This window comes from Etheostoma spectabile, chromosome 9, assembly GCF_008692095.1.
Source record: "Etheostoma spectabile isolate EspeVRDwgs_2016 chromosome 9, UIUC_Espe_1.0, whole genome shotgun sequence".
Classification (NCBI taxonomy): Eukaryota; Metazoa; Chordata; class Actinopteri; order Perciformes; family Percidae; genus Etheostoma; species Etheostoma spectabile.
The window spans coordinates 16,609,315-16,627,089 of NC_045741.1; the positions used below are offsets into that span (position 1 = coordinate 16,609,315).

The 17,775-nt window shown below is 38.6% G+C and overlaps 2 protein-coding genes across 6 annotated transcripts in view; one reads left to right on the forward strand and one right to left on the reverse strand.

Annotated features, from left to right (window-relative positions):
• Positions 1-366: 366 nt before the first annotated feature.
• On the reverse strand, positions 367-11,818 carry gipc3 (GIPC PDZ domain containing family, member 3). Its single transcript, XM_032526627.1, has 6 exons — positions 11,448-11,818; positions 7,548-7,733; positions 7,258-7,438; positions 4,570-4,679; positions 3,458-3,539; positions 367-1,085 (listed from the first exon to the last, which is right to left on the reverse strand). The coding sequence occupies exons 1-6, from the start codon at positions 11,682-11,684 to the stop codon at positions 934-936; spliced, it is 948 nt and encodes a 315-aa protein (XP_032382518.1). The 5' UTR covers positions 11,685-11,818; the 3' UTR covers positions 367-933.
• A 4,374-nt stretch (positions 11,819-16,192) lies between these two features.
• The window catches only part of si:zfos-943e10.1 (GRAM domain-containing protein 2B), an 18,300-nt gene continuing 16,717 nt past the window's right edge, over positions 16,193-17,775 (forward strand). For 3 of the 5 annotated variants that reach the window (XM_032526182.1, XM_032526185.1, XM_032526186.1), the window contains exon 1: positions 16,193-16,401. In XM_032526182.1, the coding sequence (XP_032382073.1) occupies positions 16,310-16,401 (92 nt within the window). In that variant the 5' untranslated portion in view covers positions 16,193-16,309. The remainder of the gene's footprint in view (positions 16,402-17,775) is intronic. The other 2 variants (XM_032526188.1, XM_032526183.1) reach the window with 2 other exon arrangements.

Below are 17,775 nucleotides of genomic sequence, written 5' to 3' on the forward strand. Positions count from 1 at the left end.
GCAGGGCCATACATCTGGAGAATATCTCTGTGACATTAATTATTGTATTATTACATTTTCAGATGACAATTTTGTCTTAAAACAAATACATTTTATATCAGCCACTTAGAATTTTTTAATTGCTATTTCTTTTTTGAAGTTTTAAATGTTGGCCAGTTGGTAATTGAAAAGAGTAAACCAGTTCTGTATAAATATAATGCAACATGTGCAAACATATTATAACGTACACAACATGTGCGTAGATCACTCGCTTGCATAGATTATTGGTAATTGAAAAGTAGACCAATACAGTCTGACTTTGGGATGACCCAAAAATGTCTCCTTGGTCCTCCCATGTTTTTTTTCCTGTGATAAGTGGGTCTTTATCACAGGAAAAAGGTTTACGTAGCTTATCTAACTTCCTTGATTCCTAGATGGCTGGCTGATTGTCTCTTGTATTTCCCGACACATTGTTCGCATATCCTTTACATAATGGTCTATACTTAAGTGAAGGGAGCCATAAAAACATTTTGTATAATCAAAAACAAAATAACATTTTTTTTTGTGAACCAGTTTATTCCACTGTCACTGTTTTCCTGAACAAGATCATTAGATACATTTCTACACCATAAAGGTTATTTTCAGTCCTTGAGTCTTTCAGTGCAAATGTATTTAAAAACTACACTGCTATTTGCTGTGTTTTGTGTTTATTGTAAAGATTTGTCAAAATTCTGTTATATTCATCACAAATATTAACAGTGATGATCTGCTTAAGGGCAGATTATTGTAATTTGACTGTTCAAAGGGAAATAGTTGAAGAAATTGCAGTCCCTTGCCTGGTCTTGATGAAAGTGATAAAAAGTTAAAAGCATCTACACATTATTTTTCCCTGTTAGATGTACTAGCAAAGAGAGCTCTCCCTTTATCTTGCTGTTGTGTATATGGTAAATGACTCTACATTTTACCATTCTTGACATCTCCAATAGCTCCCCATACATCAAACAAAAAAACATCAGGAAAAGCAAAATCTCCCAGAACTGAGTCCAAGGCCTCTGCAAAGTCATCAGGGTTCTTCTTGTCTTTGCCCGCTTCCACAATGGTGGTTGCTGCAGAAAAGAAGGGACGGGACAGATTTGAGTCAATCCAGATTTAACTAACTACCGCCAAATGCTGGTAAGGCATCAAAAATGTAATTAGACATAGCTAATATATTTTATTCTTTTAGCTCAACAATTTGGCCAATTAGTTATGATTTAAAACGGACTTGGAAGCAACTTTCAAAATTGTGTTTAAATTACATAGCAAAACAAATCAGTTAACCAGCAGGCAAAATTGAGTGTACTATAATCCCCATGTCAAATGCACGTGGGGACTGTTTAAATCTGCTCTGATTTATGTGTCAATACTATCTCAGTATGAACTGTATATGCTTTGCCTAAACAACAGGAACTGAAAATTATTTTGTTTCTCTAAGCCTGAAGATATCTGAATAAAAATGATGGCATGGGTCCCCCAGTGATATAGATGATATCTATGAATGTTGTTGCAGTAGGTCAACAGCAAAAATTTGATAGGCTATCAACCTTGTCTTGTCTCTCTAAACTGCCTTTGAGATCAAATCATTATTTTTTTGTTAATTTACCATCCACCCTCCACAATATTTGGATGAAAACATGCAGCCAAACAGCAGATAAAAGATCATGAGCCTTTTTTAAATGAGGTCTAAGGAGACAGACGTCCACTTGAAAAGCAGGCCACTGGCCTTTAAAGTCTGGGAAAGGGCAAACTAGTAGGCCTATCATTTAAAATGTTAAGTATGTGTCTCAGATTCCTAATCCAAGGACCACTCTCTTGGGTTGACAACACAATTTGTCTGATTACACTATTGATTGTAAAAGTTTATTCTTGAAAGATCTTGACTCAAGGTCCACTTTGTAACTTTCTTTATCTTTCAACTTCTTTTTACGGTTTTCCACGTCAGGTGGAGTTTCCTCAATTGAGCGTGAAATGACATCAGTGTTTCCTCTATATTGATATGTTGATGGCGGTCCGCCACGGTAACATTTCTGCCGCCAGGGTTTCTGCTGTGTACATCGCGCATCACCACTCCTTAAGCTGTTTATGAAAAGTCATAAAGTCGTGATTACACGACTCTGCAGAGCCGTCTGTTCTTCTGACCTCAAGCAAACTGTCATCCAGACCTGTTCAATTTGTGATTCACTCGGATCCCAAGTCTTTCAATTGACTCACAAATCCTGAGTTTCATTCATCCGGTTCAGTTGAGTCCTACTACAATTCAATCTAAAATGATCACAGCACCCCACACATACCTCTTGCAACATAAGCTACTCACAAGAACTCACAAGCCCTCAAGAACTCACGAGCCCTGGATGACTCGCGAGTCTTCGGTGACTTGTGAGTTGTCGATGCTCGAGTCAGTGAATCCCGCAAATTCAGACGAGCGAGTGAAGTCTCCTCGAGCTCAGAGTAAAGCAAATCAACAACAAAAGCCATTCTTTCACTTCTGAAAAAACATACAATGTTGTGCATGTAGCCCAGCTAGGCCTACTGTAGGTTTGGTGTATACATGTAGTATGTTAAAATGTAATTAGTTCAAGTAGGCAGTCTAAAACATTGTAAGCTGGCCTCAGCTCCTGGCTCGGGCTCGTGGCTCACGGCAGGAGACGCTGTATGTCTCTGACACGCTGTATTAACGTTAGCTACTGTTTTAAAACCGTTTTCCAGGTTAATGGGGGTTCACCCAACGTTTAGGTTAGTTTTGTTGTTAAACTCTGTGTAAAATGTGCGATGATGTTAAATCACCGGTTTCAGGTAACCTGCCTACGGTACCGTCTATTTACTGGATGGTAAACAGTCGATAGCTAACATTAGCAGATAAGCCCGTTGACAGCGACGTTATTGTTCATATTTTGGCACAATGTCAGTGGTCATAGTGACTGAAAGTGTGATGTGACATTCTAAAAAGAAAAACTGAAAACTACATACTGTTTTCAGGTAATGTTAATTTTTGACGTTTCAACATTAGCAAACTTCACCAGGAAGAGGAAGACAGTGAGGATGCAGATAAAAGCGATGGTCAAACAAGTAATGGTAATGCTTCCTTTACCACAAAGCACAAATACTGAAGCTCAGAGGTAAAACATATGGAGACAGAATAAAAATACTACATTACCAAACACATACATACACTGCTCCCTGGAGGTACAGTTCATCATTATAGATTATTTGTGTTGAGTATAAATTGTGTGGACTTTTCCCTTAATCAGACCCCGGGCTGAACTGGGCTGGCCTACCTCAGCATGACAGAAAGGCTGTGTTTGAGGCAGTTTGCCAGTCTTTTACAGCCCGCAGTAAACCCCACTGCCTTCTGGATCAGTGTATGGACATGTCCTTACATCCAGATGTGGAATCAAACATGTCTATTTTAAGGACCTGGGTGTTATGTGTGTGGTCTTACCCAGCTCCAGATCTCGGATGCCCATGTAGCTCTCCAGCAGGTCGTCCACTTTCTTCATGGCACGTTCATCAAACTCATTCTGCTGGCGGCATGGACAGGAAAATACAGTGGTGTTAGTGGATTTCTTGGTGTTCACACTCTAAATATGGTGATACAAACACTGTGAAAGCATACCTTCTCATTCCAAAACATGTACCAAGAGCCAAAAATATCTTGGGCTATTGTTTATCACTCATCTTTATGTTATATAAATATATCAAAGTTTCTAGATGACACTGAGTATTGCTGAGTCTTCAGTGCTTGTTTTTTTTGTTCCTTCTTGAGTTTACCCCAGTTAACCTTTTCAGTATTCACATCATAGTTCAGTGTGATGTGAATCATCCTGCACAGACATGTGGGAAGTCCGAATCATTATGTTTACAGAGGTCGCTTCTGGCGAAGCTGATGGAGACACTGTTCCATAACAAATTAATGGATATTTTGTGATTGTGTGTTAATTTGTGATCAGAGTCAACTGGGGCTGTTCAGTTCAGGGTTATTACTAAAACTGAATGAGTTTTTTAAACTGAAAATAAATACTAAATAAACATAAACTAAAACAATTTTGCATGTTAAAACATTTATTTCAGTTTTTTTATTTCAGTTTTTTAAGATAATATTTAACTACCAAAAAAGACGGCATTAATTTCTGTCAACTTTTGTGACACTGAACCACAGAAATTGATCAGACTTGACATTCCAGGAGATAGCGTTGTGCTGCATTTTATTCACATCAGACACAAAAGTAGTACAAAGATTAAAGCCATTCTCCAATCGTGTATTTTATATGTATTTGTAGCTACATACTTCTGAGACGTTATACCTGACCTTGACAAAACAAACTAACACTACTGTAAGGCTACAACAAAATGTATAAAAACAAAATTTAAACCTTTCTGAGAACTCGTGAACTAACAAAACTGCCAAACACTCTCTGAAAACGTACTAAAACTAAACTAAAATTCAATTTGAAAAGTTAAAACTGAAATAAATAACAAACCAAGTGTGTGTGTGTATGTGGGGGGGGTTGTCTAGCTAAGTGGTCATTGTCCAGTAAAGCGTGTGAAACTCACCACTTCCTGAACTGTAGCAGCACCCTTGGAGCGAAGACGCAGTGTCTCCCTCCCGTTTACCATCTTGCCCTCTGTAGATTTTGGCGCTCTCGTCCTCATTCCGATCATGTCTGACCACACACATGCAAACAGAAGGATAACCATTAATCAAATGAAAGAGATAATCTGTGGAATTCTTATTTGTGACATCGTGTGACACAGTGGTCATCTGTCCTTTTCAACATTGTTTCTGCTTCTGTCAGGAACCAAGTCTTTCCCACACAGTACATTTCTCTGAGGATAGACAAAGACCAAAGCAGCAAACTATAATTCACATACCGTTGTTCAGATGTGTAATTCTTGTCTCTTACACTTACTCTCATGTTGTTTTAATAACTTGGTGTATAATAAAATGAGAAGTCATTTTAAAAGAGGCATGCTGCCTGTGGGCAAGACATTTCAAATCCAACTTCAGTGTGTAGTTTGTTGTGACGTTGTGATCCACCATTGTGTGAAGGCCAGTCACGTTTATGCATTTATATTATTAGGATGTCTCCAAAATTACAGTAAAGCAATAGTTGTCTAATAGAGTGAATGTGTACCATGTTCCCTAACTGACAACCTCAATAACTTTGTTTCTGTTACCAATTAGGTTGCTTGCTAGTTATAACACATACCACAGAGTCTGAGTTAAAAACAAATGCACATCTGTTCACTGGAGGGAATTAAACCCTACCAAATGTCTGTCAAGGGTCTATATCACGCCAAAAAGTGTGTGTGACTGATACTCCAGAAGCAAATATGGTTTTTCATTCTGTAATTTAATTCATGTGACCTTAAAACTGACATGGATTGTGGTATAAACTTTATTAATTTAAATAATTAAATAAAGATTTACATTACAACTGCATTCAATTTGTTGCAGACAATAACTAAAAAGGTTCTCTTGAATCTTGAAAAGCCCATGTGAAATGCACTCACTCTGCGCACCATGTATTCTCTCTCTAATATTTCTGACATTTACATAAGACTTTTACGTAAAGGATTGTAATTAGCGTAACAAATCATTTTACACATGAAATCTAATCCATCATATGCAGATTTGGCCGACAGTCATTGGGTGTTGGTGTTTCAATTCTTGAGAGATTTGCTTGGTGTTCTTCATTTCCTGTTTTGCATGACTTATGCCTGAAGATGAATTGTAACTAAGAAAAAAACTTGAAATTCAGCACTGTGCATTATCTACCTTTTAAAGAGCCTTGTTTTCTCCTGTGGCTGATGAAAAAAAAAACTCAAGCCTTTTCAATTTGTCTTGGTACATGATTAACAATGAAAACGTATTTCTGTAATTGACTAGGTGATTAACAAGGCACTGCACATTTATTTTTTCACAAAAACAATTAACAAAGTACTTCAATTTCTCTGTAATATTAAAGACTCAGTCTGTAGCCCAATGGTTAGCACTGTGGCCGGTTCCGGGAGTTTCTGTGTGGAGTTTGTATGTTCTCCCCAGGTTTGCGTGGGTTTCCTTCGGGTGCTCCGCTTTCCCCCACCTTCAAAAAACATGTTCTTGTTTCTTCAGTCAGTGCCCTTGATCAAGGCTCTTCAAGTGCCCTTTAATTAAGCCCTCAGGCTCAGATCTGGGCGTTGTAAATGGCTGCCCACTGCTCCCTTGAGGGACGTTTTAAAAGCAGAGAATTAATTTTGTTACATGTATGCGTATGTGACAATGAAAGTACCTTTAGTACCTGTAAACAAGAACTGACAACCAAAGGAATTTAAGTTCAAATGTTTTGCTAAGAGTTTTTCAATGTTTATATATTCAAAACTCTGCTAACATAGCCATACCTTTCTCTGCAGAGCTAGACCATCTATTGTCACATAAGCCTCTTCGGGCTAAGGCATAACAACTGTAATACTGGTCAATTAATTGTAGCTGCTCAGTTAAACAACTTTCCCCGGCTCATTGGCAGATAGCCAGTAATTTCTTAAATGTACCTATCTCTTCTTCCTGTTTGGCTGATGAGATATGGAAAAGTACCGGATAAGGCTGAAATCCATCAACCACTTGGAACAACTGTGGACAACAGAGTCTGTGGACAATAGAGCGTGGCCTTATTAGGATAAATCAACTGTTGGTGCTACACCTTGCATGGACAGTCCTATTATAAGACACATACCTTCGGTGCAGCTTTTGACGCTGATGCTGTTTAATGTCTGTTCATGGCAAACACACAGTGTTAGAGCTTAGGGTCGCAATAATAATAATGTTTCTTTTTCATGCATTTTATTTTAGTGTTTTCACTTTCTGGCAAACAACTCTGCTGTTGGTACTGAACCTTTTTATCCCATTATTTAATCGCTAATGGATTTATACCGTGGAATGTGAGTGATTACACAGTCAGATGTGTGTAAACACTATTGAGTGGTTATGGTAGCGGTGCACAGACCCAGTGTCATCTTATACAGGGTGTAGGGACAGCAGTGCCTTCTCATTGTAGTATTTGTCACATGTATGCCAGCAATATTTCAGCCATTGTAATATTTTCTTTGCAGAATTGTACTACAAGGTGAACCCCATCTGTATATGACAATATGTTTTCTTTCAACTGCCATTTCTGACTGATTTAGGAGTGCATGTGTAGAATTTCCAATCTTTATCGGTTCTGCACATGACAGTGAAGTCATTGAAAAACATTTTCCACTCACCAAAGGCCTTCTTGGGCCCCACCAGGCGGAGAGTGAAGGGAATGCCTCTGGGTTGCTCTTTTAGCATCTTTGCCACCTCGTAGTGTCGACAGCCTACAATGCTCTGGTCATTGATGGCCTCGATGTGGTCACCAACACATACTGTCTTCAGCTGGTCTATGGTGCTGCCTTCCTTTATCCTCTGAAAGAAGCACATTGAAATGTTTTACATGTGCTGAGATTTCCAGTTTGGAGCCTCCTACAAATTGAGATGACAGTGCCCAGACTGTTTAGCTCTGCCACTTGTTTACCTTGATGAAAGCATATCCAGCTCCATTGTCTGTGATAGTGAGGCCCAATGCGTCTTCCGTCTTCGTCACCTCAACCTCTTTGGTCTCCCCTCTGACGTGAGCGAAAATGAAGTCTTCCAGTCCAATCTGGCCACCCAGTAGCTTCTGCATGTCCACTTTATGAGAGTTGAGGGTGCAGAACAGGATCTAATTCGAGGAAATGGACCAAAATGTTAGTTGTTTCTGTTAATAACTTAGTCCACCTATGCAAAAGTGAAAACACATATTATATTTTATTTAGATTAAACTGTTCATGATATGATGTCCACACTCAAAAAAGATTAAGACTCCACCAAGTGTTCCATTTAAAAATATAATAATGTTATAATATTACATTTACCATTTTAAAAGGGCCCCTAAATATTTGATAGCACATTATATATATATATGTATATATATATATATATATATGTATTATGCCCAAGATTAACTAGAACTTCAATTTGCTTTTGGTTAAAACAAGTGCATGTAGTAGTGTAGGTTAACAGTAGTGTAGACTAATCCTCCCTAAAAAATTTGTTTAAAAAAAATATGTTTTGGAAAACAATAATTCCCTACCTCTTTACAATACCTATGATAGTATTTTTTTCTCCATCAGAATTCCTTTAGCTGTGCTGAATAGAGATTAAGCAGCAGAGGGCAGTAGAGTCAATACTTTGATTTAGCCATTGTGGCCATTTTGTATGAGTCATGTTGTGAGAACTTATTAAGAGCTTCTCTATATTTTAAGATCAATGTTTGAGTCAATCACAGTACATACTGTTTGATTAAACATGTTTCTGTTTGCTTAAGGGCAAATCATGCTTGTTTTTAAAGATTTTTTACTAGATTATTGATTAAAAAATATAAGTGGACAGTGATATACTGTAGACTTAAGATACTGTAAATACTTTTTTCCCAAAACATCTAGAGGTCATCAATGTAACCAACTCTCAGGATTACACCATCTATTGGAGCAAACTTTGGCACAACAACACTTGACTCTCTTCAGGCTGCCCTTTTTATAGTTTATTTATAGTGTACAACTATAACTGTTTTTTTCTTGAAATAACTTTAGTTTTTGCAAATTCTCCCAGAGTCTTTTTTGTCTGCTTGTTTGATATTCTCAAGTGCCTGAGGTTGAAGTTCAACTTTGACTTTACAATCCATGACGGAAATTCAAGATAACCAAACTGAACTGTTATCTCACTTGGAGCAGTTCCTGTTAGATAATGCTCATAGTAGTTCTCTTGACAAGTGGAACAGTTTGCTTGCAGTCCAAGGTTTGGCATTTGGCTGTGCTGTAACTTTATGTGGCGGCTGTTCAGTCCTGCGGAGGTCAAGGGAACTGCTCTCACTATCACCATCTAGTTGTCTGCTATTTCCTATATAAAATCTTGTATCTTGAATTCTGACTGCAGTTCAAGGTCTTGAAGAAAAACAGGCCGTTAAACCAACTATTATTTGAATGATGTCAGACAAAACCATTCAATTATTGGTAAAATACTTATTAATGTCTTGATTAAACAAAAGATCATGAAAATTGGTGTGTTAATAATGTTATTAATCATTTAATTATCATTCTAGTCTTCTGCATTAGATATAAACAAAGCAACATCTGACAAAAACTTCAAAGTCTCAAGCTTTAAAAGGTTAATTTTTTGTAATTATTATTATGTTTAACAATGTAAGGCTCCAACAATGCATTGATTACGATTAAAGGTAATCCATCCAAGCGTCATTTAAACTGTTTATTCTTTCAGGACCACTGGAGTTATCCCAGCATACACTTGGCACAGTTTACCCTGGACAGGCTGCCAGGCTACCACATGGCTTATATGAGAAGACAAACACATTCACAAGAATTTAGAGTGTCTAATTAAATTTGGACAAGAGTGTCTGATAGATCCAGTAACATATCATACAAATGGTTATGAATAGGGTTTCATACAATATCATACCTGTTTACGAGAATGCATTGGAAAGTTGCCTACCCACTGGCAAATAAACAGAATCCTTTTGCAAAATCACGGTTGGTAGTTGCCTTGTAAGATCATCAAGGTTGGCTTATGATATGCACATATCCTTTCATCTCCAGTCATAGATATCTAAAAGGTATATTGACAGAAAAGCCTTCATGCATGGTGGCCTTCGTAATACTGATAAGTTTTAGATTAGTCAAATGTTAATTGCTCTGTTGCCATAAAATACTGGCAAACCACACAGAACAGCAGCATTCCGCCACCATTATCCTTATTTAATTTTTTTTTTTAAGATTACACTATTTTTACTGTTTACCCTTGCAGTTTAATGTTGAACTACATAAACAACCACAGCTTAGTTGAGTAAACCAATTTCTACAGACTAACATGCACACGCACAGGACAGAAAATCGGTTGTTTAAACATAAAGCCCTGCAAGTCTTTCCTCAACTATCAGTTTCATCCTACACACTCTACTGTTGCATCTACTTCCAGCTTGTCTGGATAAATGCCATCTAAATACCTGTACAAAATACAAAAATGAAGTGTAGCCATTGATAAGTCTTTCTGTGACATCTGCCTGTGGCCTTTGATTGTGTTTAGCATTGAGAGCAGTATCAGGCTGCACGCATGGTTTGGCCAGCCCCGACCTACTAAAGGTTCAGATATTAGACTCCTTCTCAAGGATTCTGACCTTGTGAGCAGCCGCCTGTTGTAACTTGATTGCAAACCTCACCTTTAATCCCCATGCAGTGCTATGAAAGAACTGTTTAGTCCTATAATGTTGTATAACTCTTTTGGAAATATGATTTCCCTTTAATTTACTATTTAATGTCTCTAAAACACTGACAGTTCAGCAACTTGTTACAACTTCACTCAACACAGTATTTAGATATTTAGGGTAATGTTACTTCTTGGAGTATTTTAAAAGGGAACTCCATTTTTACACACAAAAGATCAGCATACTAGTAATGTGGAGTACTAGTCAGACTGTGAGAACAGTTGTTTTCAATGTCTTATGTGAATGTGGAGAAGCTTTGTCAAGTCCAAGAAAAAAAAAACCTTGCTGTGTTATCAGGGGATTATCTTGAATTGGGCTTGAACGCCACAACAACATGAAAGAAAACCTGTGTTTCAAACTGAGTTTGAAAGATGCAGGCATTCACAAGGCAAGTAGGGTCCAGTTAAATGTTTCTAAAATTTGCATTGTGGGAAATGTAAGACCAAGTGTTTTTGGCGTTTCACCCCATAGGGACTACCTCTGCCTCTGCTGCTTCTACACTTAATCACTGGAATGCCCCTTGGAAAGTCTGTTTTTACGTTAAAAATTAAGTATTTGACCACTTCGGTTTTGTTTCTGATTGAGCTGAAATTTAGCACTGCTTGACATAATGCTGATAATCATCTGTCAGATTATGTCCAATTAATTAGGCAAAAGAGTTACCGTAATACTCTGTAATTGTTAAAAGTAGGTTGAAATTTTGACAATATTTGCATTAATATAACTGAACACCTACATCTTATCCCTAAACAATGTTTTGCTCTAAAGTCACATCCCTTGCTATAGGCCTATCTTGTTGTGTTGTATGTGTTACACATAACATTATCTGGTTATTTGCTCCCATTATTGATTCTGGTCAAGGTGCAGACAAGACCAAATTCTGGCAGACAATGGTGAGACCAAAAGATCTTCAATAGTGCATCATGGAAAATAGCCTAGAAAGGAAACCTAATACCTATTTGCAACTTGCCTGCAAGACCAGAAATGCCAGAGAGGAATAACACAATTTTATTATCTTGAAAAAAAGTGTATCATGACAGTGTGTCATTTCTCACCAAACTAGAAATGCCACTAATTGGCCTGATCATGGTTTCATGCATAGCTTGGTTTGTTCTGTACCTCTGAGGGCGAGATGTTGAACACTTCAGCAATCTTGGCGTACAGCTCCTTAACATTGGTGAATCCATGGATGCGGCCTGTGGGACTCCCATGAGCCAGCTGGGTGTGGAAGATGAGCTTAGGTCTCGGGTATTCTGGTGGCTCTGATGGTGGTGGTGAAGGTGGAGGAAGCGGAGGCGCTGTAGGCTCCACACTCCCCTGATTCTGGCTCTGGTTCTGGGCCTTTTGCTCCTCCATGGCCTCAGCCCCTGCTGCCTTGTCCTGCGGGCTCAAAGCCTCCCCGTTCTGTATCGGGCCCCAGCACAGGTTAGGGCCTCCTCTGGGATCCCCGGTGGTGCACTGCTCTGGCAAAGTGAGAAACTCTGTCCTTCTTCCCGTTTAGCCGACCAACCAACAAATAGCCACCCAGAGCTTTGGGGTGAAGAGCGCAGATGAATTAGTGATGAGAGTAGACTGGTAACTTTAGCTGTGAGAGGCCAGCCAGACCCTGCTGGGTAGAAACCCAACACCCTTTGAGTTCAGGACTGTGTGTGTTACACCTGAGCCTCTGGCAGCTCACGCACAAAGATCACAAACAAAACACATCAGGTTAGGTTTTTTTATACACATGACACGGTTAAGACTCTAATCCCCCAGATCAGTCTGGGTGCCAGACAGACATGACTCTAAATATGTGAACATCCCTCTGAAGTGTGAAAATGCCCAGTATATTAGCACATAATGACGGATTTCCAAAGTCGGCGGCTCAGAGATGGCCATAGACAATGTCCCAGTGTTACAGGTAAGATGATATTATTGGGTTAGGGAGTGAGGTGTTCCGCCCTTCATTGGCCTCATTGAATGAAATCGCCTGTTCCCGGGGTGAATCCTTGGTGATGCACTGACCTTTCTGACTCCACAGACAACCCACAGGTACAGAAGATGACAGTTACCACCACTAAACAGATTTTTAATTTACCGATTCTAGGATTTAAAATATCAATTTCAAACCTTGCTGTACCAAAATGTGTGTGTACATATGATACCACTTAAAAAAACAAAACAAAAATACAATATATTTATTAATGAGCTCTTAAAACCAATAATACGAATGTATAAAAGATGCCAATTTAAAAAAATGATGGGACAGTGCACATTTATCAAGATTTCTGTTTCCACCTTAAAGTAAATGTGCCAGAATTAGATAATGGGCTAGTTTTCATCTGTCATCCCTTGGCAGGTCATTAGGACTGACCTAATATTATCAATATCACAGTACAACCCACTACAACACAGTATACAATACAGTACAATGAAATACATAAACGCATTACAAAGGTAAAAGGCGGGCAGCCAGACAGCTCAGTTGGTAGAGCGGGCGCCCATTTAAAGAGGTTTACTCCTCAACGTTTACTCCTTACACCTGTTGAAACAGATAAAAGACTTAAATAGCTTGGTAAGGGGATTTCCAACCTGAAGCTTGACAGACAATTACAGAAAGATGTTCTTCTGAGTAGTGGATAAACACCCAAACACTGAAAATCCATGATTAACACATTCCTATTTTGTTCTGCCATGATGGTCTTTTTGCCTTAACAATTGTATTTGTGACATTTTTTTCACATGGGTTGTATCACTTGTGCCAACCAAGGATGTTGTCATGCCAGGACACAAAAAGCTATCTATCTCTATATCACGTCTGAAAATTCCACAAAATGGGAAATCTGTAGGATTGTGTCGCCTGCACTGGGATCCCTTCAGACAAAGATTTTTTGTAGGTTGTATGGTATATCAGCAAAATTTTGAGAAGTGCAAATAGTTGAACATTTTGAATGCCTGAAGTTTAAAGTCTTTAATATTAATTTAGCATTTACATTGCTATTGTATGCTGCCATAACATAATGCTTTACTGTATTTTTTACATGTCGATGCACTTATTTAACCAAACAGTTGTATTCCATCATTGTACTGTGATGCTAAAGTGATGTACTTTTTTACTGCTTCACAAGCATTCTTACACACCTGGGCTGTGATGTGCATAGCTGCAGCTGCCTGTGCGTCACAGCCTCGTTTTTCCAGGCCAAGGTGTTTTCAGCCTCCCAAGGACAGAGTGTTTACACCAGCAGCTGATAATGAGGATCTCACTGACAAAAACTTTTTTTTGCAATAGATATCAGGGACTCCTAAACAAAAGACATCTCACTTTCTCTTCTTGCAGAGACATCCATGCTGATGACCTGTCAGATGCCTGGTTTCCCAGATGTGCAACTGGCAGGAAAAAAGATTTTGTTGGAAGTTTGCAGTCACATTTTTCCTGAACAGGACAGGAACTTCGTTTAATTCTTTTCTTCTAATTTGATTGCAGCCTCTGATGCTTTGTTAGCACATTTTGTAGATAAGTGCGAGATAAAGTCTTTATATCAACAGCTCAACAACTTTGCATGCAAACAATAACGAAACCTGCAAGATTCATAACAGCAGCCAGTCAAAGCTTCCTTTCTCTGCAGTTGTTATGTATTTTAAAAGAAAGTAATATAAGCAAGTAAGTGAATGCTGCACAAATATTTCTACTGTTTGCAAAAGCACATTTCAAATACGCCTTTCTGACTCTGAGCTCATTGGCTCCGAACTGATGATGTGTCATTTACAAATATTGACTACATCAGGCTTTATGACTCAGACAGTTAATATTAGCTAAATGTGTGGTCTTATAGGATTAATGGCATTTACAGTGATAAATAAACAGTTTTCTTTTATTCTGTTTTCTTATTTGTTAAAGGTTTTTGACACTTGTTTTCAGTGATGGTCTACTGTGCTGAATGTGGATTTTACACCAATTTCACATCTTACTGACACACAGTGCTTTTCTACGGGAAAGGGACTCAAGGTTGTGATATTGTGCATACATTTTCCCAAACAAATTACCTTGAACAAGTTGACACATCGTAATGCTGGGGCTTTTGTGAGTGCTACTTGCGTAGTTCCCCAATTCTCCATCCAGCTTTCGCAGTGATGAAGCAACACAGAAAGGCCTTTTGTTGCCTATGTTGCATGTACACCCCCTTATTGCATCACATACTTCCTTATGAAGTGTGATTTCCTCCTATCTGTCTGATTTGTTTCCTGGTAGGGGAGAAAGGAGGGGAGACCGTGAGCTGGCTCGTGTAGGCTAGATTACAAGAGTTGGTGGGTGGTGTGTTTACTGCATGTGTCAATACACTGCCTCTTCTGTTTCTGATGGCGTATTGGTGCCTCGGCTGCCTCGTCAGAAAAAAAAAAATTTGAATTTCTCTAAACTGCCACCTAATAATGATTGGTTTTCTTTTCATATATGATCAAGGTCTCCATCAATGGAATGGTAAAATACTTCTTACTGCTGTGCTTTATTCAGAGTGAACTGTGTTTTGATACAATTAGAATGAGTTGTCATAATGTGACATTAATCAAGAGGAATTCTGGGACAATTATTGAAATTGACTAATATAGTCACTCTCCCTAAGAATGCCATTCCTAAAATGTTACATTAAAAAACATGAATATTCAGTTAACATTGGAGGAACTTGATAGCCAGGGCTGTAAAATTTTGTCAGACAATGTAAGAACTTGTAAGTCTTCAATTTAATTTCAGTAATAAGAAATGTAAAAAAAGAACATCCTTTTCCTTCTGCCATGATCTATATGTTGTATTTTTCATTAGTGGAGCCACTGTACATGGAGGTCAAAGTTCAGGGTCAGCTACAGAAAACCTTCACACAGCTTGTTCAAGGACACTTTAAATAATTGGTGTAACAGCAAACACAAACCCAATCTTATAACATAATAAAAAAGATTGTCGCAGGTCCTAATACACCATCCCTCTGGAGCGTATTCCATTTCTTTTGTAACACACAAGGTAGTCACAAGTAACATGCAGTCATCCAATGTGACGACAATGTGACTTAGCTGATGATTTACTGTAACTTCAACCTTATGGCTTTAGTCGGGTGATTGTACAGTAGATGTAAGACTTTGCCATTTGTTGCTGCCCTTTTCTCCAGTAAGGGGGAAGTTAGCAACTTGGCCCTTCATTAGCTGCATGCACAATGCTGGGCCGAAAGTAAGTGTTTCATGCTGTGGCATTAGAATAAAAGGCACCAACCGAGCAATTGATTAGCCTTCTGAGTCACTAGCCTCCACTTCCCTCCATAAGAACAAGGATAAATGCTGATTTGTTTCCTGGCTCAATATAATTCATGAGATAAGAGTCATTTCACTTTTGAAATTTATGGCTGCTGCCAGCTTTTACTTCTTAGTTCTGTGCTTTTCAAAAGAATACAAAAAAACATCAATGTAATAGTGTAATTTCAAAAAGAACTGACAACAGCAGTATACTTTATTCAGATAACAAGTTTGCTATGTTCTGTTACTATTATAAATATTATTGTAATAATATAAAACACCTCCACCCTGGTGTAGTAGTTCTCTTTAATATTTAACATAGTGTAATAATAAACACTATTGTTAAATCACAATGTGTATTCCCCAAGTGGTTTAAACGTGATTTGTTAGAACCCCATGCAAATCATTTATTTAAAGGACCAGACCTCCAGCACAATTATAACACAGGCCTTACATAGGTCTCAAGAAGGAGACAACCCGGCTACCATATAAGGTAATGGGCGGTCGGTGAAAGTCATCTACCCTATTCTGATTGGAAAACGGGACTGACATGACTGTTTTTTCACAAGTCATATCCGACGCTGATTGGTCAGCCAACTTGGTCCGATATAGGCTCATTATCATAATCAGCCGTGGATGGAGTGAGGGTAAAAAAAAGAAGCAGCAGAAGCCAAACGTGAACGGTGGAGGCTGGCGTGGAACGTCGACCACTGGCTGAGGAAAGAATGCTTGAAAACAAGAGAGAAAGGTTGAAAACTTTCTTAAGGAAAATTGACGAGAAGGCCATCGTCAGAATCAAGCATTTCATGAAAGAAAGGTAAGCGGAGTGAATGTGGCGACCTGAAACGCTATCTAACGGTAAGCAACGTCAGGGTGGGTGCTAACGGTTAACGTTAGCATTTATATGATGATGACAACCTGTCTGATAAGATTAAGCTAGGTATTTTTTATCACATGTTATGGTGCTATTTAGCTAACACACAACAGGAAATTTGTTTGTCGAATTGATTTGAACTGAAACCTAACTAGCCACGTAAAGGGAGAATACGTCTTTCAGTCAATGAGTAACGTTAGATAATGCTAGCAGGTTAGCAACACGCCTGGCTGGTCATGTGTTGGCATATAAATTATTTTGCTAACGTTACAAGCAATTACACTCATTGGCATTGGTATTAAACAGTAACGTTCAAACAAACAGTAATGGTTGGCTTCTGAGTTAAAATACACTTGGTAGTTGTAGATGGTGGCTGTTGCGAATAGCCTAGCTATATTTGCAATATTTAATGTGACGTTAACGTTGCATTAGCATAAATGGAGAATCTGCACTGTGTTCAAGCATACGCTATACGTGAGATATGTTGTTGGCCTAGCTTACATTAGTTTGAACTGTTGGTGACCTAAACAACTGACCATCGTTAATTTATCATGCTTAAAGATACCCTTGGATAACACTAAATAAAATGCTAAGGGTGTGCACAGACACAATGCAAGGGGTTTCATTTGTGTCCTTTCTCATTGGGCCATTTCCAAGAACACAATGATTGGCCCACATTAGCCCTGTAAAGTGGTGTTATGTATGTGTTGTTAGTGTCTCGTAGCTGCTTAATCTGTTCTAGGCTGTGTAAATAAACCGCAATGCATATGGTTGAATTCCATAAAGAGATGCTAGTCCAGATTGGTTCTCTCGCCTGTGCCTCACCCTCAGAATGTATATGGGTGAGATTGGCATCACTTTTTTGTCCTATCTTGGATGATCCAGCCCTATTGAGATTCACAGCAGACCAGCCTGGCAGAGGCACATTTACAACTACATTCACTCATACACTCTTATAAACATGCACACATATTGGGTCATCCCCAGGGAATCGCATACACACTTGTGACACATGAGACTAACAAGTCTTGTGTTTTTCCAGAAATGTTTTTTACACTGTGCTGTGCAAATTCTCACTGTTGGTACACCTCATCCTCTGAGCTTGGCCTTTCACTTTCCTCCCCATAGATAGCCATGGCCTGCTGCTTATCAGTATAGCTATGATATGTCTGCAGAATGGTATGTGTGATCATTATCTGTTTCCACAACACAGACACACATGTAAATGTGTGTTATTTCAGGCCTCAGTTAGTCTCGCTTTGCCAGACTCTCCTCCAAAGCCGCTGGAGGAGAGTCTGGCTACTCCACGTAGCATTC

Bases quoted from the DNA above. Each gene is read 5' to 3' on its own strand.
- gipc3 (XM_032526627.1), bottom strand. From the start codon at position 11,684: ATGGAGGAGCAAAAGGCCCAGAACCAGAGCCAGAATCAGGGGAGTGTG. The intron at 7,439-7,547 runs GTAAACAAGTGG...TGCTTCTTTCAG, and splicing joins CTGGATATGCTTTCATCAAG to AGGATAAAGGAAGGCAGCAC. The intron at 3,540-4,569 runs GTGAGTTTCACA...CCATGCCGCCAG, and splicing joins CTGCTACAGTTCAGGAAGTG to CAGAATGAGTTTGATGAACG.